Raw genomic sequence first — 23,119 nt, 5'->3', positions numbered from 1 at the left:
AGCAGCGACTCTACTCCAAGCTCCCTCCAGATGTCCGAGCTCCTCACCCTATCTCTAAGTCTGAGCCCAAGCACCCTTCAGAGGAAACTAATTTCGGCCACTTGTATCCGCCATCTCATTCTTTCAGTCACTACCCAGAGCTCATGACCATAGGTGAGGGTTGGGACGTAGATGGACCAGTAAGCATCTATTGTGAAAGGCTTCCACTCTCATCGTGACTGTTTCAAAACAGATTTGACATTGCTGTTATACAAGAGCATCTTTATTAAAGGCTGTATTGCTTATATCTCCAGATGGACTGGAGTTGGGAGAAGGCAACCCGAGCCTTGGACTGACGTCTCTTTGGGTCCCGCTGTCTTTACTGATGAGGCTGCCCAGGTAGGTGAAGTCTTCCACAAACTCAAGTGGTTCTCCATTCACAAGGATGGGTGTTAAAACACGTCACTTTTGTTTTGGAGGTGTTGATGTTGAGTCCAACCTGTCTGGCAAAGTTGTTGAGCCTGTCAGTGTTAGTCTGCATGTACACTGTTACAGAAACTACAAATATGCATAAAGTGATAGTTTTATTTCTTGGAGAGAATGCAATAGCCAACACAAAGAAAGACGGTTTCATTATCAAATGTGTCGCAGCCTTTCTCAGAAATAATCAACACCCAACACTTCCAGGAAACACTGGCGGCAGCAACGTGTTTGTTGAGATCTGTGCCTGAAATGTCAAAAACTGATGTTGTGTCACAGTCACTCTCCGTTCATCTGCACACACTGTGATGCCACACAGCTGGTTCAATATCAGCAAAGTTTCCCTTTATATTCATTGTCTTGTGTGGCGATCAGCAGTGATGTGGTGGTTCACTTTTACACTGTGATCTGTAGCCTGTAGTTTGGCTTTAGCTTCTAACTATCTTTGTCTTTTTAACCTGTTGTTGCTGCTGAGTCAGTTTGACATCCTGGATATATCCTTCAAACACAGACTGTAGACCCCTCTGTCTGCTTCTCTCTGGAATCACTGTTTCATTGTTCCAAAAATATGATAATGTTTCTTCAGGGAGTGCAGTTAGTCACAGTGTGGGCTCCATGCTTACTCCGATGGCTTGTCAGTCCATCACAAAGGGGCGGGGCTTAGTGAAAGGTCAATTTCAGAGCTGGAAAACAATTCAGTATCTAAATTTATTAACAATATGGGACAATAATGAGAGCATTGGGTAGGAGCTTTATCCTCTTTGAGTAATAGTGATATAAAAGCAGTAATGGCATCTCTCCCCAATGCTCCTAACCCTAATGCTGTGTGTCGGCCCTGAATCACCCCAAAATGTCAAATATACCTCTGGAGGTACACCATCCAGGCCAGGTGACTCACATTTCTTCATTGTATTTAAAGCAGTTTGAAGTTCAGATAAGGACAGAGGAGCATCCAGCGCCCCGACTTGCTCTAATAGGAGAGATGGCAGCTTCAATTTTTCTATGAAGGACTTTATATATGTGGTTGACACCTTGCTTTCTGAAACATATAAATTCTTAAAGTAGCGAGCAAATCTCTGATTTATAAGGTCAGGGTTTTAATTAATTGTGTAATTGTGTTGTAACTAAACAAAAACAATTGATAGGAAAAGAAAAAGGTAAAAAAAAAATAAAAATAAAATATTTGTATGTTATTATGTAGCAGATATGTTGAAACTTTATGTTTCATGTTAATGTGTAGTTAGGTTTAGGCACAAAAACCCCATGGTTATGAACACAACTGTTTTTCGTGGCACCATCAGTGGAAAAACTGTGATGGGTTGCTAAAAAACACCCACGTTTGATGGCTAAGATGTGGCTGGAAACTCAGTGAAGACTCGCTAAAACAAAACCGGTTTTGTTATTAGTTGGTCTCAAAAAGTGGTCTGCAGCTTGTGTTGCCTGGGTGACAGGCCATCCACCATGCCATCCTCCTCCCAAAGACAACAACAGCTCATACAGTATATTACGTCAGTTTAGAAACGTTGAATAGATAGTTAGATACATATGAAATGTGCAGATGTAATGTATGTGTGGTTTTGCAGAAGCGTACAATGCCAACTTTTGCTCCTGCCAACTGGGCTGCCAGAAAAATGGGGAATAGCTTATTTTCACTATTTTATTCACTATGGAAGTGAGCCCAGTGTGAGTACTGGGTTACAGGTTTTACTTCCTCCACGGTTATCTCCCAAACCAGGGGTAGGCAACCTGTGGCTCCAGAGCCACATGCAGCTCATTCGCCCCTCTCCAGTGGCTCCCTCCTTGTGGCTTGTGGCTTTCTTAACATTTTTATTTTCATTTTTCATTGTCAAAAGCATTGAGTAACTTTTACTTTCTCAGTTGTAAAAATATGTAGCCTGTATAAAGAATTAAGTAGTGATGGCTTGTCTCGGATCTACCAGATTGAAAAAAAGTCTTGGAGGACAATAAAGAAGTTAACAGTGCATGGACATAGTGCTTTGCTTTTACCACCAACCTTGCAAAGCTAAAGCACCAAACAATCATAAAATAGCCACCTTGTGGTAAAACACGTTAATAACGGCTCATTTAGATCTATTAGAAATACTGATGGGTGAATTTAGACTGGCTGTTACCTTCATTACGAGGCTCAAATATGTTCTTGGGCTCCAGGCAGATTATTTGAGAACGGTTCTTTTGATCGTAACGGTTGCTGACCAGTGTCCTAAATTGTAGTTGACAGCTATAGAATTCTGGTCTTAATCATATCTAACGACCAAACTCTTTTTGAATAGAGGTTCCTGAAGCATATCCTATCAAATGGTGGTCCATGACCTGACCTGCATATCAATTTAGGGGTTGAGGTTGAGAACCGGTGTTCTGACCAATGTTTCAAGAGAATTTTAATGCAAGTAAGTCACACACAGCATACGTTATCCAAGACACACCACCCTATAAAATCTGAGAAAGTGAGAGAGTGACAGGACGGTATGAGTCAGGGTCAGCTGGAACAGATGCAATAAAGTCTGAAGTGACTCACATCAGCGACAGAGTTGAATACAAGGACACTGGACAATAATTTCCCCACTATGGGCAAAAAATCAATCAGGAAAACATACCTCATCACTTATATTTTACCAGTTGTCGTCCCAACATGCTTTGCTCTGATTGTGCTTCAAGGAAACTCATTTTGTTTCATACTGGAGGGATATCTGTCTCCTGTCAAAACCCTTTACTCTCATAAGAACTAATTTCCTCCAGACATGTTGAGAAACTGCCATTGAAGCAGCATTCGTGAGACGCTCTACCAGAAGACACGGGTTTAAGCCTTTGTTACAGCAAGTGTCTGTCCCGCTTAAGTATTTTTGAGCAGACCTCAGATGACAGGACACCAGCTGCAGGGAAGCTGTTCTCCGGCTGTGCACTATCTGTTAGAAAACTCAGCTGAGAATCATAAAAACTATTCCACCGAACCTCGGCCTGTTTGAAGAGGAACTTTCAGATGATACAGTATGAATTATTTGAAATCATCTGAACAGGGGTTGAATAATAGATTGCCCTACTCATAAAGAACTTTCACTCTTGATTTTTTTTAAACGTACCCAAAAAAGTGACTCAATCAAAGTGAAAAGTCGTCTCTTGGCCCAGAAACTGAGGTCAAGAGTGGCCTTCAGCTGTGACTCGCTCCACTGAATATTCTATTGATTATATAAAATGGGAACTTTGTGCCATCGCAAAACATTTTCAAAAAATCAATCACTGTTGTGTGTCATTGTGTCACAATAAAGGATTTCAATAAGTGTCCCACAAAATCAAGGTGAAGCCACATTTGCCAACAGCTTTGACCATGCCTGAGTACACTAACAAAAGGTAGCTCATTCTGACCATAATAGTGCATGATTGTGCTAACAGAAACCATTCAGGACACTGAGACCGCTGAGTGCCAATTCAGCACATGACGCCTGACTCATCCTCCCTGCTCTGAGTCACTCCCTCCCTCCTCTGGTCCAGGGTCTGTAGCTATTTGCTAGAGCTGGCTCCTCTCTCCTAATGTCGACCCACCACTCCACGAGCAGGAAGCCGGCCAAGGATGCAGACATGCCCCTGCTGAGGAGGAAGGGGCTGTTTTTATTTTGGTAGGTCTATCTTTGCTTAGACTGGGCGTGATGATGGTGTGGCGACAAGTGGGCAAGTAGAGGGACACGGCTTCCAACAGCTCAGTCATGTCTTAAAGCAGGTTTATGGAGACAGATTGGCCACTTGGCATTGGATGAAACTGGTCAGTATTAGGACATAAACTCAAGGTAAAATGGGATAACAAGGTATGAGTCATTACTCTTCATTATTTATCCCTTTTTCATGTTGTTTTTTGCAGCTTTGGGGCAACATCAAAGCAAAGAAAAAAGCTGTGGCTAAGCTCATTATACAAATGAGCTTTGGGGCCTACTGCACACACCAAGCAGTTAACATGTGAAAGATGATCCCAGAAGTTAAAAGGTAAACAACTCTAATAAGGTAGTGAGTGTGTCCCTGGTCACAGAAGCTCCACTGGATGTAGTTCATGTCCCACAGCACATCTAACACACACAAAGGCTGGGATTTCTTTGTATTTTCTATTTTTAGTCACGGCAGCAGCAGCGTGGCTGGAGGTACGCTGAGGTTGGCTGGTTGACCACATCGCTCCAGACTGAAATATATCAACAGTAACCGGAGGGATTGTCATGCAATTCTGTCATGACATTCATGGTCTCCAGAGGATGAATCATATTTACTTTAGAGATTCTCTGACATTTCTTCTTACTCCACCATGAGGTTGTGTTTTAGTAAAATGTCTCAGCAACCATCCATCCGTCCATCCATCCATCCATCCATTTCCATCCGCTTATCCAGGGCCGGATTGCGGGGGCAGCAGGCCAAGCAAAGCACCCCAGACATCCCTCTCCCCAGCAACGCTTTCCAGCTCCTCCTGGGGGACCCCAAGGTGTTCCCAGGCCAGATGAGACATGTAATCCCTCCAGCATGTTCTGGGTCTGCCCCGGGGCCTCCTACCAGTGGGACGCATCCTGATCAGATGCCCGAGCCACTTCAACTGACCCCTATCGATGTGAAGGAGCAGTGGCTCTACTCCAAGATCTCTCCGGATGTCCTCCTTACCCTATCTCTAAGGCTGAGCCCAGCCACCCCACCGAGTACAACTCATAGTCACTACCCAGAACTCAGACACTACCCTAGGGTAGCGTCTCTGCAACCATTTCATGAATATTACTACAGATATGCATGGTGCCATGAGGATGAACTCCAATTGTTTTGGTGGTCCTCTATCTTTTTATCTATTCCCACCAACAGGTAAAAAATGTTCACTTACCCACTTAAAAGGCTCAACATTAACTACATTGGCACTACTTTTTGTACAACTGTTCATGGTTGTCAGATGATGAGTTTTCTTCTACTGCCACCATGAGGTGGACATGTCTGGTTTTGAATGAAATATCTAAACAACTTTGAGGTTTACATTTTTGTCTTTCAGTAAAATGTCTGAGCGACTACATCATGAAAATTGCTACAGATATGCATGGTGCCAAGAGGACGAACTCTATTGACTTTGGTGATCCTCTGTCTTTTTATCTAGTCTCACCAAGAGGTCAAAATTATCACTTGCATTGAAGTAGTTTAACATCAACTAGATTAGCACAAACTGGCACTAACTTTTGTTCAGACATTCTTGGTTGCCAGATGATGTATCCTACTGACTTTCCTTCTACTGCCACCATGAGGTGGACATTTCTGGTTTTGTGTGAAATATCAAAACAACTTTTGGATGAATCAGCAGAAAACTTTTCATTTTTCAACTTTTCATTTAGCATCATCATCACTAATATTTTTATTAGTTAAATTCCTTGGTTTATGACCAAAATGACAAATGACTGATGTGAACATATTAACATGTTGGCACTAGCACTGCTCAAAGTTCTGCTTTTGTACCAACATTTATGATCCCCCGGGTATGAATCGTAATTACTTTGGTAATTCTCTGACTTTCTCTCAAACTCCATCATGCGGTTCACCTTTTTGCCTCAGTAAGTATTTTATAAAAATTGTTACAGGTATGCATGGTGCCCAGAGGATGAACTAGACTTAGTCTTGTTAAAGTACATTGTTCATTAAGGGTTTCAATACTGCAAACATATTATTTTCCTTTGACAATACAAGTATACTATACCAAAACAAGCTGGTGTTTCATCAGTTTTACACGTTGTAAACATTCAAACTTTCATTACGACCTTTGACGACCAATGTCCTCAGGTACTTTTTTTCCCCATACCCTAATTTCCAGACTTCTTGGCGTTTTGTTTTTTTTTCCCAGAGAATATGCGACATCTGAGTAAATATATCAGTGTGTCATATTTCACATCATATTTAATTATTCTTAATAGGCGCTTGTAGCCAAGTACCATAATGGCATGCAAATAAAAACTCAGGTAAGTTCAATGTCTGGGCTGAGGCAAAAAGGTTGGGACTCTGGGTGCAAGCGATGCAGTAACAAGACGTCAGTGTTTTTTCCTTTCATGTGGCTCAGAATCGCTTTCTCCCCCGTGTTGGCGATGTCAAACGATTTCACACAAAGCTTGCATCTAGCTCTGTGTGTGAATTGGGAATCCTTGGCCAACCAGTATTTATATACGGCATTGTCAAGCCATCCATCCAAAAACTTGCATCTACCCATTGTGAACCACGTGAAACTCGTCTTCTTGTCAAAGGTGCAGTGTTGGAGTGAAACTTGATACCTGGGGGGCTGGAGGAGGGTCATGGGGCAGCGGACTGGACATACCACTTTTTTTCCACTTTTACTCAATCAGGTAAAAGGGGCGGTATGTTTTCTGAGACATTTGCTCTCACACAAACTGTGCTTGGCCCGGCATAAAACACGATCTGGATTGATTAAATTACTTTTGGAAATACCTAATTTTCTATTTTAGAAAACAATATTTTAGAACAGTGGTAATAGTCTGGAAACATAAATATTTTTCCATACTTTATTTTTCATTTTCCATACTTTTTAATACCTGATCAAATTTATTTCCATACTTTTCTATACTTGCGTAGGAACCCTGTTATTAGTTCACTGCACAAACCGACATGCTCTCCGTTGGGAGCAGAACATCTGTTTGGAACATTGTTGGACGTAATACAACGACACATGCAGCCATTGTGGACAGGAAGTCTCAGCTGGCAAAGAGGAAATGGGCATCAGTGAATGGAAACAGGAAAGGCTCATAATGTCAAGTCAAAAACAAATAAAGTAGTATGTTAGCATGCATCCGAGCTAGTTGGCCAGCTCCTGATCGGACAAATATGAACAGTCATTTAAAATTTCCAAGTGAATCATAACGCAAATCTGATTTAGTGAAAATAATTCATGGCAGACTCATCCAGTCATTTTGCTCCTCATTCTCTGCTATGAGTGGGAAAAGTCTCGACATGATACAGTGGGTTATTGTTTCCCAGTGGCTGTGTATGAGCCACAGAGTGCAGAGTAATGTCTCGCTTTCTCCAGATTCCAGTAAATTACATCAGAGCTGCTCAATTAACTTAACCAATCCAAATCTTTGACTCCAAATCTGCTGTAAGTAAATAAGCTGTGGCGCTTACCAAGCACAATTCCAGTGACGTATTACAGCAGATTAACCTCATAGCTCTTTGATACAGTAGACTTCAAAACTAGGCTGTTAAGAGTCACCCATTCTCCCTAGTGTGACAAATCACAAAAAGGAAATGCAGCATTTAGTTTGGCAAACACTTAAAACCAGCTGCTTTAATATTTATACTGCAAATTATAGACACACCATCAAAGAGAGACCTTTTGAACACTTTACAGTCGTGGTTATATGAAGCACAGAAACTTCAAGAGACATTCTGAATAAGGTGAAGCAAGAAATCTAGGGCAATGGTACCTAGTGTATCTAGCTTTGATTTCCATTTCAGTGCAAACATATTCCCAGCATGTCATGAACCTATGAAAACAAACCGACTGCTCAAATGATGTAAATACATTTATTGAAAACACAAACACTTTTTCACACAGGAAACAAAAATATAAATGGCACATTTTTCTTCAACAGAGTACGAAAAAAGAAAGTCCGCTCGACAATGTTTCTTGGATATGGTAAATACAAACCCACTGACATTTTTTCTTTGATCCGAACATGTTTGATAATGCTGTAGATATTGAAGTGGAAGCATTTGCTACAAATGACAGAAAGGAGCGACGAGTGACAGAAAACCGTTTCATGTCCTACCATTTGATTATTTCATAAAACAAACTACAGCTATATCCATAAAGTATGAACAGAGTTTTTAAAAAAAGTAGAACAATAATAAATAAATATGAGACGCTACATCACCTTCACCTACATGATCTTAGCGGAGCAATAAAAGATGTTTTGAAATTGATGGGGATGACAGATCAACAGGAAGATTCACTGTCACGGAGCAGCCTCTACTGAACGGCGTTGTGAGTCTCAATCCATCAAATCAGTGGGACTTGGTCCAATTATCTGGGGCACAAGCGTGACAACAAAAGACACGGTCATTATTCATTCACAGCTGAAACAAACAAAAATATCTAACAATGCTGAAACAATTAAAAAAACCTCTTAAGAGCTAATGAATAGGACCTTGAGGTGAAACTGTCTGCCTATAAGACTAATTGCTTTACGTTGGTCAGACTGAGGAACGAATTTTAAGGCCTACTTTAAGGCATTAGACTTTATTGACAATGCAATTAACCAAAAATAAATAAATCATGAGATTAATTGATGATGTAAAATCATCAGTTCCAATCCAAAGCAGCTGTTACCTGTCCAAACGGTTGACCACCTCTCTCACGGTGTTGATGAGATTCTCGTGATCTTGGGGGTTGCTGACGATGATGCTGTGGAGCTTCTTCATGTAGGAGTCAATGGTTTCAAGAGTGGGCGTCTCTCCGCTGGCTGTGAAACAAAAAGTATGTGACGTCAGTACTTCAAAATGTCTGAAGTACTTGTTAGTACTTGTGGCTGTTCATAGGAAACTGCAGACCTTTTAAAGGTTAAATTTTATTAGCTGCCAATAAAATGGGGATAGGCAACACCATACTTCCCGCATAATCTATAAAACAAAATCAGTCTTTGTGTTTACAGCTATGGCCACTTTATGTTTACACATCATTCGGGGGGAGGAGAGGGGGGGCAGAAAATCACAAGATGACAAGACCAATCAGAATATGAAGGATCCGAGCATTACAACACCAACCATGACTTGACACTACTTATGCTTTCGCTGCAAGCAACATCAAAGGATGTCCCACAGCTGGGTCAAAGAGCCTGGCTCGCAGCCGGCAAAAGCAATCTGTTGTCATAGTTCTGAAGTGTGTCACAACAATATTACCAAAACTGTCAACGCTACAAGAGGCGCAAAGCAGAAAAATGTAATTTAGAAATGTGAAAATATTTAAAGTCCCCCTACAGACACATTTCAGAGTATGTAAGAAGACTAATTAATTTGTTAATCTTTTTATTTAACATGGTTTCCCACAGAAAAAAAATAAAACAAACAACTCTTAATAGGGGCTGAAAGCAGATCTACCCGTCCTCTCTCATTGAGAAATTCTGGATCTAGCCTTCCCCTGCCCACAACCGCTGCTTGTTGGTGGTTTTGTTTTCGCTTCCCACTTTCTTCAGCACTGACATGATGCTACTCCGGCTGACTGGTGGCCGACTGACCCCTGAAAGAGCAGTGCGCATCAAGACAGCTATGTTTAACATTAGAAGAAACACTAGAGAGATTCTACCTGCTGTGTTTCAAGAGCCAGAGAAGGAGTCTGTTGCCCACCAAAATCAGCAACTAGCAGATGCATTAGAATGGGAAGGAAGGGTGCTTTCAGACCTTGAGTTCGTTTTCTTTGGTCCAAATCAGGGACTAGTTTTGCCACAAAGTTGTATAATTGCCTCTCGCTGGTTCGTGTTCTCAGGGCTGCATTTACAAGCAGATCAAATACCTTGCAAGAGAAAGCTGTTCTTGATTGGTCAGAATTGGTCCGACAAATGTGACACTTTCTAATGTCACAATGGAGGGACAACTACACATGTTGATTTTAGCGCTGCTCATCGTGGACTATATTGCTGTCATTGTTCATTTTAGTCAAACCATACAGTTTGAAAACGAGGCGCGGCTCCAACTAGAAAACAATGTTTTGATGCATTGGATGTGCTGAATGTGCATATTAAGGCAGTACAGGAGGAGGTGCACATTAATAATCCTCCAGGACTGTAACATGCTCATGTTTAACCCAAACAATGTGTCATGTGACTGCAGTTGGTTCCGATCCAGGTCGGAATAAGTTGACACAGCGTTACTGGTTGTGAAACATACAATAATATCTGCTACGATGTTACAGTGTGTGCACATTGGTCCAGTTTACACCCACAAGCTGCACACTCTGTCGTGCTTGCTGTCAAAACTTTCATTATGCTAATGCTAACTCTGCTCCCTGCACTGACTGTCCGCTCAGTGCTGGAGGTTTCAGGTTTCGTTGCCGGTGTTGTGTCGAAGTCTATTTCCCCATCCGTATGTCTTTTCCGTATAAGACAGCAACTGGCTTTCATGTAAGAGGCGTATCTAATCTAGCTGCCTGGCATACATTTGAATCTCAGACTTTAGGGAAGTGCACAGACATCACTCCCTTCAGTAGAGGAATGTGAAAACACCTCTCTGCTGACACACTTTGCACAGTTCCAAGTGAGTATAGTCAGGGTCAGACATTTTAGGGGACAAAATAGAAGATTTTTGAGTGGAGAGGGACTTAAGTTAATTATTGGAAATTGTGCGATTACTGAAATAACCAATAAAATGTAAACGTAAACACATTAACACTCTGGAGAAGCCTTTGATGTTACCGGTTATTAATTTACTGACACTTTCTCCGAAACAGAATGTGCCACAGAGCTTCCCTGAGGCCAAATCTGAGTGGATTTTGCAATCATCTTCCATCAAGCTCTTATGAAATCATTCCAGCAGTGTCAATTTGTGCTGTTTGCAGAGTCTGTGCCTCTGCTGTGAGAGCAAAAAATTCAAATAGGTGTGGAGATAATTGCAAGCGAAAACCTGTGGGTGTAAGCTCAGCACGAGTTCTGTACTGTACGTGCATAAAACAAGTGTGAACAAAGTCGGACCACATTCCTTATAATGTAAATAATGAAAAGAAGGCATCACAGCATGACTTACACAGTCAGTCTCTAAAAGAACATAAAGTAATCCTACTGTACAACCTGTTTAGGTATATATGTGTCCAAGAGGAGAGATTTTGGAGTTGAAAGCACAGCAAACAGACAGTGGGCGTATGAGCACACCTACGTTATTATTCATATTTCACCAACTTAAACTCTGACTTTGTATCTAAACGTTTACTACGGTATTTGTGTTTGTGTCTGGGGAAGGATTACCGGTACGGGATATGAAGTTAATGTTGGTTTATAATGTGCATCGATCAATATCAGCAAGCCCAAGGGCCACATTGCACACTTCTAGAAATAAAAGCAAAGCAATTTTATTTTCCCACACACAGCAGAATGTTGACTTAAAAAAAAAAGGAGGAGTACATTTCATTTTTGTCCAAGATTCTCCAAACTAATGATCCACGTCTACACTGTCCTAAGAGATGAGACGAGAACTCTTAAATCAGCAAATATCTGACAAACTTAGGAGGCTGCAGAAATGCCCGACTTAATAAGTCATCTAGGATAGTGTTGAGTCATTTGTCTTATTTTTATTAAAACAAAACACAAGATAATTCTGTCTCAAGATGCTCCCTCAGTTTAAATGGATGCAAGTGGAATAATCTTTCATATCTCAACAGGTGAGGACTGCCTAGAAAAGTTTTAAAGGGACAGCTCACCCCAAAATCAAAACACAGGTTTTTCCTCTTACCTGTAATGCAATAGATTGTTTTGGTGTGCGCTGACGAGTTGCAGATATTGGCAGTAGAGATGTCTGCCTTCTATCCGGTATAATGGAACTAGATGGCACTCGGCTTGTGGTGCTCAAGGCACCAAAAAATACATTTGGAAAAACTTAACGGCAATGTCTCTTTCCAGAAATCATGACCCAGTTACTCAAGATAATCCACAGACCTTGTTGTGAGCAGTTTCATAGAGGAACTATTTTGTCTCACCAAACTAGACCCGTCAACTGTATCACTGTGCAGAAAGAAGCATAAATATAATGCTGGGTTCACACTACACAATATCAGCCTGATCATAGCCCGACACAGCGTTGTATGGTGTCGGCTTGTCGAACGCAATAATCCATTGTTTTATCTCGTGTAGTGTGCCATAGTAGATGACAACTGACACCATGTCTGGGACGCCTCATCATGTCCCGACAGAAAGTCTAGCATGTCTGATTTTCTTTTTGCCGTTGACGACTTCTCCAGTCACAGCCGTCACTTATACCGTCACCGATAGAAACACAGAGCGATCTGCTGCTGTAGACAACTGTATGACAACAACACCCCAGGGTTTTTGATATTTCCTCTAGGGACGTTACCACACAGAGTAAAAAGGGTAAAGATGATGAAACAGCAGAGGCACTTTAGCGACCCCGGACCATTAGCATCAGGCTAGCAAAGAATGCTATTCCTTTATAATGGGGATATAAAATAATGAAATAAAAAAACAGTGGCTTTTACTCACCACAACTGCAGAGGCTACCAGCTTCATTTGAAACAGACTACATTATAAACGGGCCGTTATTTATTATTCCCTCTTTATTTTTGTATTTTTACTTTTAATCCTCTCCCGTTTGCCTTGATAAAGTTAATGCATCGCGCCATCATTTCAAACTCAACACTTCCTGTATCTGTTAAAAATTAAAAGCCCCTTATAATTTCAGTTGAGAGAATCCCTTCATTTTCTAAAAGGCTTTTATTGTGAAAGATTTGCAGGAACTTGCGGTGGGGGATTCAGTGACTCACAGAGTTTGCATGTGGTACTTCAAATGTAGCTCCTGACATCTGGTGGCACTTTTTATGTTACTACAATAACATTTCCGCTGAGACATGAACAGCCACTGAAATAATAGCAATAATAATAAGAACAGGATCTGATGATGTCACAAACGATGTGAAAGCCCGAGCCTCTCGTCCATGAGAAGATATGGTTGGTGGGTGTCGTTCAGTAGAGAGCAAATAGTTCCTATGTGAAATTGCTTACAACAAGATCTGTGGATTATCTTGAGTAACCAGGTCATGGCATCTAAAAAGTGACATTCCTGTTGAGGTTATCAAATGTATGTTTTAGGCGCTCTGAGCACCATCTTGTTCCATTATACTGCAGAGAAGGCCGACTTCTCTACGCTCGGGAACGCACACCATAACAATTGAGATTGATAAACAGCACCACACGCAAGAGGAAAAATATGTAATTGGATTTTAGGGTGAACTGTCCCTTTAAGACTAAATCACTTATCATATGGACTTTTATGTTGCATGTTTGGAACTTGGATTAAAACTGTATATGGTGATATTGGTTCTTACCTGGTAGAGGTACAGAGGAGAAGCTGGAGGTGAGCGCCTGACGCAGGGTCTCCAGGTGCTGGTGGAGGAGCCCATTGCGTCCCCTCTCTTGCATCACGTCGCCTTCCAGTCTCTCTACAGCGCCACGCATGCTCTCCACATGCTTCTGCAGCGCCGCGTTGCGCTCCTCGTACTCCATGTTGGTCTTACGCAGCTGCCGCATCTCAGCTTCACGTGCTGTTTGGGAACACAGAAGCACATAGGGAAACTGAAACGATGGTGGATAAGAGGAGGAGTCCGGAGAGAGGACAACAGGGAGATACAGCAGTTGGTGCCATCATTAATTTTTAATCTGCTCAGAGAGGTGTCTTCTTTTAAAGTTTAGGGCATCGCTGAGTTCGGTGGACTGTGGAAACTATTCTGGGACGATGGAGCACTATAAAAAAAAAAAGTTCTCTCGAGGTAGCAGACGAATGCGTTTAGAAACACTTAGACAAATGGAAGTTTAAAAACGTCACAGTGCACCAGCTACAAAGTTTCTCTCAGCAAGACGAGTGTCTTTACCTTTGCTGTGGTTGAGAAACTCCTCTGTGAAGATCGGTATGTCAAACACAGTTCTGTCCTTCCCTTCTGCATCCTTCTGTGGGCAGCCAGAGACAGTAAGAGGTAAGAAGATAAGCTGAAAAGTGAAAACATTTGGCCGCACAGACCGACAGCGAGAGGTGGTCATTTATCTCGCTAGGCTGTAGGTGGGAGGGTAATTTATTTCATACCTGGCCGCAGGGGAAATACAGTGATACAGTTTAAGAAAATGAGGAAGGTGATGTAACTTCACCAACAGTGCTGCTAAGATATCACAGGCCCTGAAATGGTTTCCAGTAAATTCACAATACAAATGTGTTTCACAACAGCAGCACAAGATGCAGCGCAGGTTTCACTTGTTTACTCCTTCCTCAGAAAGAATGCATCCTTCCGTATTTCTCAACGTAATTAAATTTATGCTGAATCCTGTATCCATTGAAATCTGGAGGGGAAACGCTGGTATCCCCAGAGGAATGCCGATTCCAATAAAGTCACCTTGACCATAATAACCCTTCAGGAGTATGCAATAAGACTCACAAAGGAAACCTCTTAATTACATGCAGAACTTAATAAAAATGAATTACACACTTAGTAGAAGCCACTTGTTTGGATTATGAACACAAACACAGCACCAAAGCGGATTAACCCAGCTTTAGTGATGCAACAATAAGCACTTAATGGGTACAGCAAGAAGAGGGCAAACAAAACACGTTTGGGTTCCTGGGTGAGGAAACAGTAAAAACAGACTCTAACTACGATGACAGAAAACTCAACGTGACTAAAACTAGTGACATTTTCACATTTTCACTTGTTGAGTCTTTGAAAAATTTGGTTTTAAAGTCAAAAGTAACCTTTGAAATTCATGTTGATTAAGCATGATATTTGCTCCCACCCTGTGAATCTGGGTGAAAGATTTTGTGCTTTGCATGCCTCAACAGAAGCTGCACAGCAATACAGTAACATTTCAATGATTAGAAGATTTATAAGCTTAAATAATTATGATATTTACTTCTTAAAGGGATAGGGATAGTTTTGAAGTGTGGTTGTGTGTATTACCTACAGTAGATGACAGTCAACACGCCCCCAGTTTGGAGAAGCAGACAGGAGTACCGACACATAAGCTAGACAATATACTGCTGTGTATGGGGCAGCTGCAAATTTTCATTTACATTTATTTATCTAAGCCACCTAAAAAAGTTCCACCTGAAGAAAAAACCAACAACAGTTCAAGTGTAAGCCATACTGATCTCATCAAAGCCAACAGACTCCACTGACAAAAACAGTAACTTTAGCTCACTGAACAGGGGAGCTGCTGGTTTACTGCTGCTTCACTCAATTAGTTTGTGTTATTGTGTGACTTGGGTGAATCTGAACTTACCGTTTTAAACACCAAAGTCACACAACAACACAAACTAACTAACTTGTCGAGGCAGCAGTAGACCCACAGCTCCTGATGTTAAATTACTGTTTTTCTCAGTGGAGTCTGGCTTTCAAGAGAGCGATATAACGGCTTCAGTTCCCCATCGGAAATCTTTGCCTGACAGCAAGGTAAAGTGGTGAAAATATTCTGTACGCTTAAACTGATACAGATTCTTTTAGGTGGCTAAAATACATTTTGTTGCTGACCTCTCCACAGCAGTATATAGCTTAGCTTCTGTGTCAGTAGACCTGCCTGCTTCTCCAAACTGGGAGCATGCCGACTGACATCTGTATGTAATACACTGACTATGGATACGTACCTCATACAGCCCCACTTTTAAAAATAACAAACATCTGAACTATCCCTTTCAGGAAAGTGATTGTAAGTGTGATAGGGCAGGAAAGAGTTACTGACCTCGTGTAGAGCCTCGTTGGCAACCTGGTGCCCAACATCTGGAGAGGAAGGAAAGAATAAAGTAAGCAGATGGTTCATGTTTCCCTCGGTGCAGTGCGCCTTTACCACAGTGTGAACTAATAGAATGAATGAAAGTCATCAAAAAAAGTCCCCTCTCTGCATTCTATACTGTCAAACAAATGAAATGAAGCAGAGCACCTCCTTCAGTCCAGCAGAGCTGTTTATGTCATCAACATTTTTGATATCCAAACTAAGATTTATCCACGGTAACAAAACAGGACGAGATAATGAAGACCATGTGTTCTGTGAGAACAGTAACGGCTCCTTGGTCTCAGGTTGAACTATAACTCATAATCTGACCTACTACGAACTCGAAAAGTATCCCCTTTTCCTTGCCACATTTCCATCAACTGAGCAAAGGAATAATGAGTTTTGGTTCCTCCACGAAATAATGGAATATATTCAAATACGTAGATAAAACATTTTGAGCATGTTTTATAGTCCTATAATTATTCATTTCTGCAGAATAATATTAAAGGAAAACAGACACAAAACCACAAAATGCAACTGACGGCTTCCCGCACTATATGACTGATGTACGTTCACATTTATCAAACTGTCTGGGCAGAAGTTGTCCACCAAACATAACACCTACTTTCTCCAAATTTTGCCAGACATATAAAGTATCTGATCTGCCTACTTTTTAAACAGTAGTGCCTCTAAATGATGGTGGGATAAATGCCAGACTAGCAAGCTTCATTCGTCGATGCCAACTTGTCGTCCTGCTGCCTTTTAACCTCACCTCCTCTGTGCCGCTTGCCCTTCTGTTTCTCCTGGACCTTCCTGGTGAAATGTTTGTAGGCCTCTGTCTTCTGGTACTTCTCCAGCTCCCGCATGTAGCGCTCCTTATCTCGCTCTGCCTCATCCAGGTATCGCTGCAGACAGAAGACAGAAAGAAAGAAAAGGTGAGACGAGCTGGGAAGACTCAGCCAAAAAAGGAGGAAAATGAGATTTGGGCGAAACAGGATGAAGGAGGATCGTGGGCGAGATGGCATGGTGAGAGGGAGTAATTATTTCTAATCAGGATTAGTTCCTCTCAAAAGACAAAAATCAGTAATTTCCAATATTAATAACCTACATTCACTCCTTGTTGCATGCAAAAAAGCATCTTGTAATATCATTAGTTTGGGAATTGGAGGAAACTAATAAAAACCATCTTCATGCAAAGACCCTGTCTCAAGATAGCAGTATATCAGACTCAGCTTTGAGCTCATGGTTCGACAACATGACACTAATCAGCAGCAATGCTCTACAGACTCTATCCCACTTCTGGGTTTAAAAACAAAACGTTCTGCAGTGTGATTCGTTAAGTGGTTGTAGAGCGGTAGAAAGAAAAGTTCCTGCATGACACTGCTCACAACAAGGTCTGTGGATTATCCTGAGTCAACGGGTCATGATTTCTTGAAAGAGACACTGCTGTTGAGTTTTCTAAATGTAATTTGTGGCGTTTGAGCTCCACAAACTTAATGCAATCTAGCTCCATTACACTGGAAAGAAGGCAGACATATCAACAGCCAAAAATCTCCAACACTTGGCAACTCACACCAAAACAATCTAGACTGATTAACAGCACTACAGGTAAGAGGAAAAATTTGTATTTCTTATTTTGGGTTTGACTATCCCTTTAAGTACACAGTTTAAAATAATGTTTCTACAAGACAGACTTTAATTTGGTGGTACAAACGATGAGCTGCTGTAACTTCAGGGCTGCGAGAACTGATTATCATTCTGTTGATTCATATTCTGCCATATTCTGAAAAGGCCATCCAAGTTTTCCCTGGTTGAAGCACTTAGATATCTTTGCAGCGGGAGAACAAATTGTTATGGAAAATCCGCCCAAACATGACTGCAATAATGACTCTATCACTACAAGAAAGCAACTTCATCCTTTGTAATCTCTTTCTGCCAGTCCTGCATCACAGTCGAGGGCATATCTAGGACACGACACAAGATGCCATCAACTATGGCAAGACAATCTGTAAAAGGGTGTCAAACTACCAGACACAGTCATGTATAAGTCAGTGTTTGTCAGCTTCAAAACACTGACACCATAGACTTGACAGGCTTTTGTTCTTACACTCTTTTTGTGCGCAGCAAGCAATTAACTAAAAGTCTCTGCTGGTTTGAGAGTGTTGAATTTGGCCTCTTAAATGCTGGCATGTTGCAGATTAATACTTTGGTCCATTCCTTTGGGGTACTGTTGGTGCAATTACTGAAAGCCACAAGTAATGACAATTAAAAATCCACCACCTTGTTATTCAAAATCAAACAGATTTTGCCTCTGACAAGTTTTTTTCTTTAAGTGCTTTCTCAAAACTGCTCGCCCTAGATATTTGCTATTGTCGCACTAATCCAGTGCTTTTCAAACTTTTTGTGCTCAAGGTACACCAACAGGCAAGCCAAAATTTCAGGGCACACCTGTATTTATATCTGTATTTATATCTGTGCATAGCTTCTATAACATGTGGTATTACTCTTATCACGACATGAGACAATAAAAATAAGAAAAATATGACAGGTAGCTTTTGCGATACTATGACCGTTTTTTTTTCTCGTCTTTCGGTGATAGGTTGTTTTCGCTGGTGCTTTGCTGTAATTTGCTCCATACAATAAAGCGATCCATTGTCCCACTCATTGCTTTCTCCTTTTAAATGTTATCATCCCTCACACCGCTGCCAATTAAGGCTTTTGATGTGTCACACACTAATAATTCGCATGCACAATCAGTGACAAATAGGTTCCCTGTGAAGGTGTTTTTAATTAAATTAAATGACATTATTAAGCTAGAGTTTGCCTTTTTATTAGGAAATGGGCGCGTACAACACACTGATACAGTCCATTAAAAATTCATTCATAACTTTTTGTAAAGGCCCAGTGTTGAATCTTGCAATAATAATGTGTGGTTATCACAGAATCCAACGGCACACCTGGACTGACATCATGGCACGCCGTCTGAGAACCACTGCACTAATCAATATGAAAACTTATTTGACCATGTGTGCATACTGGGGTCTCTATACAATCTTGGAATTGCATAAACTGGGTATGATTGGAAAGCTGAGACTAGGGCTGCAACTAACGATTATTTTCATTGTTGACTACTCTGTCGATTATTTCTTCGATTAGTTGACTAATCATTTTATTGAAAAATGTGTTAAAATGTTGGAAAATGTCGGTAATCAGTAATTTGGAGTACTTTTATAGTACTTTCCTATGAAAAATGACTCTAACCGATTAGTCGACTACTAAAATATTCACTGATTAGTCGACTAATCGTTGCAGCCCAAGCTGAGACGCATATGGTTTCAATGGGATCCATTTTATTTATGTAGGATGGTGTTAGTCCCCATTGTAGCCATTTCATCATAATGAGACCATGTTTTTTTTAACTTGACCTTACTGAATGCTCCAGGTCTGTAGTTTGTGGCTGTAAAGTTTCACGAGGTTGTGATTATCCTAAAGGTCCCAGTAGATCATTTTATTCAGTAGTTTCCAGAAGAGAAGTGGTTGTTAACCAACCAGCAAAAAAATGTTAAAAGGCTTTGACACCAAATGACAGCATTAGGTTTTCTATGGTGTTCCTCAAGGTCTTGGTGTCTTAATATGGTATTTTGGGGGATTTTTTGACCTTTTTTTTTCATTCTCAGGAGGTCAAAAATGCCTAAATTTGCACCAAATTTGAGTAAAAAATTATATGAATGAAAAAACTGCTGCAACAACTTGTGAGACATAACTGAACATAGGAATGGCCATCTCATACTTCCATTAAAACGTCCTAATGTTCTCATACACTCTAAACGTTTAAAGTTTTACTAGGCACCTTATGAAAACCCAAATACTATTACAGTTTTGTGTCAGAGCTAGTGCTAAACTGCACCTTAAATTAATCTTCATGTTCACAGCTTTCAGATAATGTACACCTCTTCCAAGTGGCATTAACTGCTGACTTGCTATCTCCCCATAAAGATCCCCTGCCCTCCACCACTAAAAAAAAGACAAACATGTGTCTATGGTAAGGAGGACAGGACTGTTTAAAGAGAATAACGTACAAAGTGAAAAGCAAAGAAATGCAGAACTTTGACACATTATTCCTCACAGTCGTATGCTCATTGTGTAATCCTGTCTGGAACTTCTTCACTGACCTGCTTCTCCTCGGGGGGCAGCTTGCTCCACTCGTTGCCCAGCATCCTTGTAATTTCTGGAAAGGGCACGTCTGGACGTTCTGCCCGTAGCTGCTCCCGTCTGTCGTTCATGAAGCGAACGTAGCCCGTTAGGGGGGCCTTGGGTGCGTTGCTGTCCTTCATTGGCTTCTTCCTCTTCCTCCCCTTGGTCCAGCTGCCACGTCTGGGCTTCTGCAAAGAGAACAAAAACAGATATGTTTTGAAAGTTCAGGTAGCAATCCCCCATGATATACACACTGGCAGGACATTCCTGGGAGTCCGAATTGGAAAAATATGTCATTTGATATCTGTGTGTTCGGCGCTTACCTCATCTCCATTTCTCTGGCTGTTGTTCTCTGTATTGGCTGCAGGAGAGCCTGTCTGCTCATCCATGACTTCTATGATGTCAAGGGAGATCTGGAGAAAAACAGTGGGAGATGTTAGAGTAGGAAACATTTTATACCAGTAGAGTCAGAGCTACAAACCTAACTGGTATTAATACATGATCTGGAAGGGTCTGTGATTAGTTAAGGTGAGGCTTGTGCTTTCTAGATGAGCCATATGGGAAAAAAAAAAACAATGGACACACATTGTTGCCCGATGAAGGTGGGTTAAGCATTCTGAGACAGGGTTGGACTAAGGCATGGAGCATTGTTACCAGGGATGCTGCCCAGCCAGGAAATAGAGAGCAGACTGTTCCTTCTGCAGCGCTATCGCCATTTCTGCTTTTTGTCCAAACTCCTCCCAGCCTTGGCTCCAACTCTCCTCTTGGCCAGCCACGTTTCCTCTAATAGAAATGTCTTGCTGCTATCAATCATTATTGAGCAACTGAATGAAAAAACACAGCACCCGACTACTCAGACACTAATTTAGACTACTTTCAACAGGAGGAAGTAGTGCTGTGGAACAGCTTCATAATTAGAGATAAGAACTGCTCCATGCTAAAAAGCCCTATGGCAAAAATAATTCTCTAGTTGAAGTCAGGGCCTAACTATGCTTTAAAGAGAGTAGTCAAAATCATTGTTTGAAAAACCGTTTATGAGTGTTAAATACTTGCTTGAATACGTCAATATGTTTGACTATTTCTGACCACAAAAAAAGATGAGGTTATTTATGTTTTTTTAAGGTGACTGAGAGAATACCTAATTAAAAATGATGCTGGCTCAGAGTCCTTGTGGGCAAACAGCCCAGGTTGAGCTCTGAAAATAGCAACAACATCCTTCTGTTTAACCTTTGACCTCTTCCAAATCACCATGTGGGAAGCAAGCTGCTGTATCCTGGATGTGGTTTCTGCCCCCTGCCACTAAGTACTGTGGGAAAAGGCACAAAGGAATTAGCTGGTCTACCACCAAAAAGCCCTTTTGGGAAGAGGATATGTGGGGGAAATTCCCCCTACATTAAGCAGCTAAGGTAAGCAGGGGTTTTCTTTCAAACATTTCTGTGTGAGCTGACACCTTATACAAGCCTTTGTCACAGATACTGCCAAACAAAAGGAGCCCCAAAATGTCACCTAATACTTCACTTGCAGGTAGTGTTTTAAGTTTCTGAGGATTAGCTATGAACCCCAAAAATGTAAAAGCCATCAAAGAGGATAAAACAATACCCATTTTGTCTTTAGTTCACTTTCCACCTAACCTAACAGATACAGTCTGTGCTGCAGTGCCACCTGCTGGATTTAAGCACACAATGCATGATTCAAGGATAAACTGAGTGGAGTTTTACCTGGAAAAAAACAAAAAAAACAATATAAGGTTGTACTTATAGGACGGTGTAAAAAGTGAAACTGTAAAACAAAGTGGGGTTATCTTTTACAATTTGTAAAACACCACTCTGTATGTTTGGTCACCCATATGAATGCTGTTCAGTCCATCATATAAATCTCATTAATCCAAACTATGACTACCAAAAGAGCTAACGTTAACCTTGCTAATAGGACCCCAGCCCCACACACAATTAGCACCGGGTGATCCCTGTATTTTAATACCCAAAGAAATGGTCACATAGCATTAAATACAATAGGTTGTTATTTTGGCACTTAGCGTCCTCTGATGGTTGTATTTATGTTAATATGTGGCACCCAGACAGTTATCATTACTGTTAACGTTAAGCTAACTATATTAAGCTAACGTTAATTAAGAGCTGTAGTCGACGTGTTTAAATATTGTCACACTGGCCAGTGAGTAAGTGAGCAGAATAACATTTAACAAAGCTGCTTATATGCAGCGTTAAACCGAGATGTTGAAGAAACACACACAAACCGTAACAGCTGGCAAACAGCACCATTGTTGGCTAGCGTCAGGTTACGTTGTGTTAACCTACACGAACTAGCTAGCGTCAACTTCAACAGCTGTAGTACGTTGAATGTGGTCTTCAGGGCGACGGCATATTATTGTACTGCCGTTGAATATCTTATATTCGTGATAACTAACGCTAGCCTTAAAAACAAAAAGCATATCGAGGTGAATATTATCGTAAACAATGGTTTAGCACTAGCATAGTGGACTGATGTGCTACTAGCTCGCTAGCTAGCTGTGCGGCTAGCTACTGCTATGGTAGCACTGAGCTCGCAGACGGGCAGCTAACGTTCTGCTTTATTTTACGCTAATTCGTCAATATGCGATTTGAAACATCGTTAAATTAAATATTTAATGCGCATAAAGTACAACTACCGAGTGAAACTTACCTCAGAGAACGTAATCCGTAGCTGTGCCTGTCAAAAATGATTTTCCTAATCAAAACAATACAGCAGCCACTACATAGAATCAAACCACATAGACAGGCATGTTGCTGAAAGGCTGTTATTTCTGCCTGTATTTTTATTTATTTATTTATTTATTTTTGATATTCCACCGGACTTGTGTTGTGTTGTGATTGTTAGATAAAAGAATAGCAAGGAAATATATAGAGTGACAAAAATGAATTATGTGGTAACAAGATAAGGTAAGTGATGTTGGCTTTACCTGGATGGCTTCAGATTCA

At 41.0% G+C, this 23,119-nt stretch overlaps 1 protein-coding gene across 2 annotated transcripts; it reads right to left on the bottom strand.

The window, feature by feature from the left end:
* Positions 1-7,993: 7,993 nt before the first annotated feature.
* hmg20a (high mobility group 20A) lies at positions 7,994-22,922 on the bottom strand. Of its 2 annotated transcripts, XM_049573574.1 has the most exons (9): positions 22,824-22,922; positions 20,468-20,557; positions 20,123-20,332; positions 16,723-16,855; positions 15,921-15,958; positions 14,069-14,144; positions 13,526-13,741; positions 8,813-8,945; positions 7,994-8,510 (listed from the first exon to the last, which is right to left on the bottom strand). In XM_049573574.1, the coding sequence occupies exons 2-9, from the start codon at positions 20,531-20,533 to the stop codon at positions 8,507-8,509; spliced, it is 876 nt and encodes a 291-aa protein (XP_049429531.1). In that variant the 5' UTR covers positions 20,534-20,557; positions 22,824-22,922; the 3' UTR covers positions 7,994-8,506. The 2 variants fall into 2 exon arrangements, with proteins under 2 accessions (XP_049429531.1, XP_049429532.1); XM_049573575.1 differs by lacking the exon at positions 7,994-8,510 and having other exon boundaries at positions 8,809-8,945.
* Positions 22,923-23,119: the final 197 nt, after the last annotated feature.

Source organism: Epinephelus fuscoguttatus, linkage group LG4 (assembly GCF_011397635.1).
Source record: "Epinephelus fuscoguttatus linkage group LG4, E.fuscoguttatus.final_Chr_v1".
Taxonomy (NCBI): domain Eukaryota; kingdom Metazoa; phylum Chordata; class Actinopteri; order Perciformes; family Serranidae; genus Epinephelus; species Epinephelus fuscoguttatus.
The sequence above is the reverse complement of the archived record's forward strand: the minus strand, read 5'-3'. Positions and strand labels throughout refer to the sequence as shown.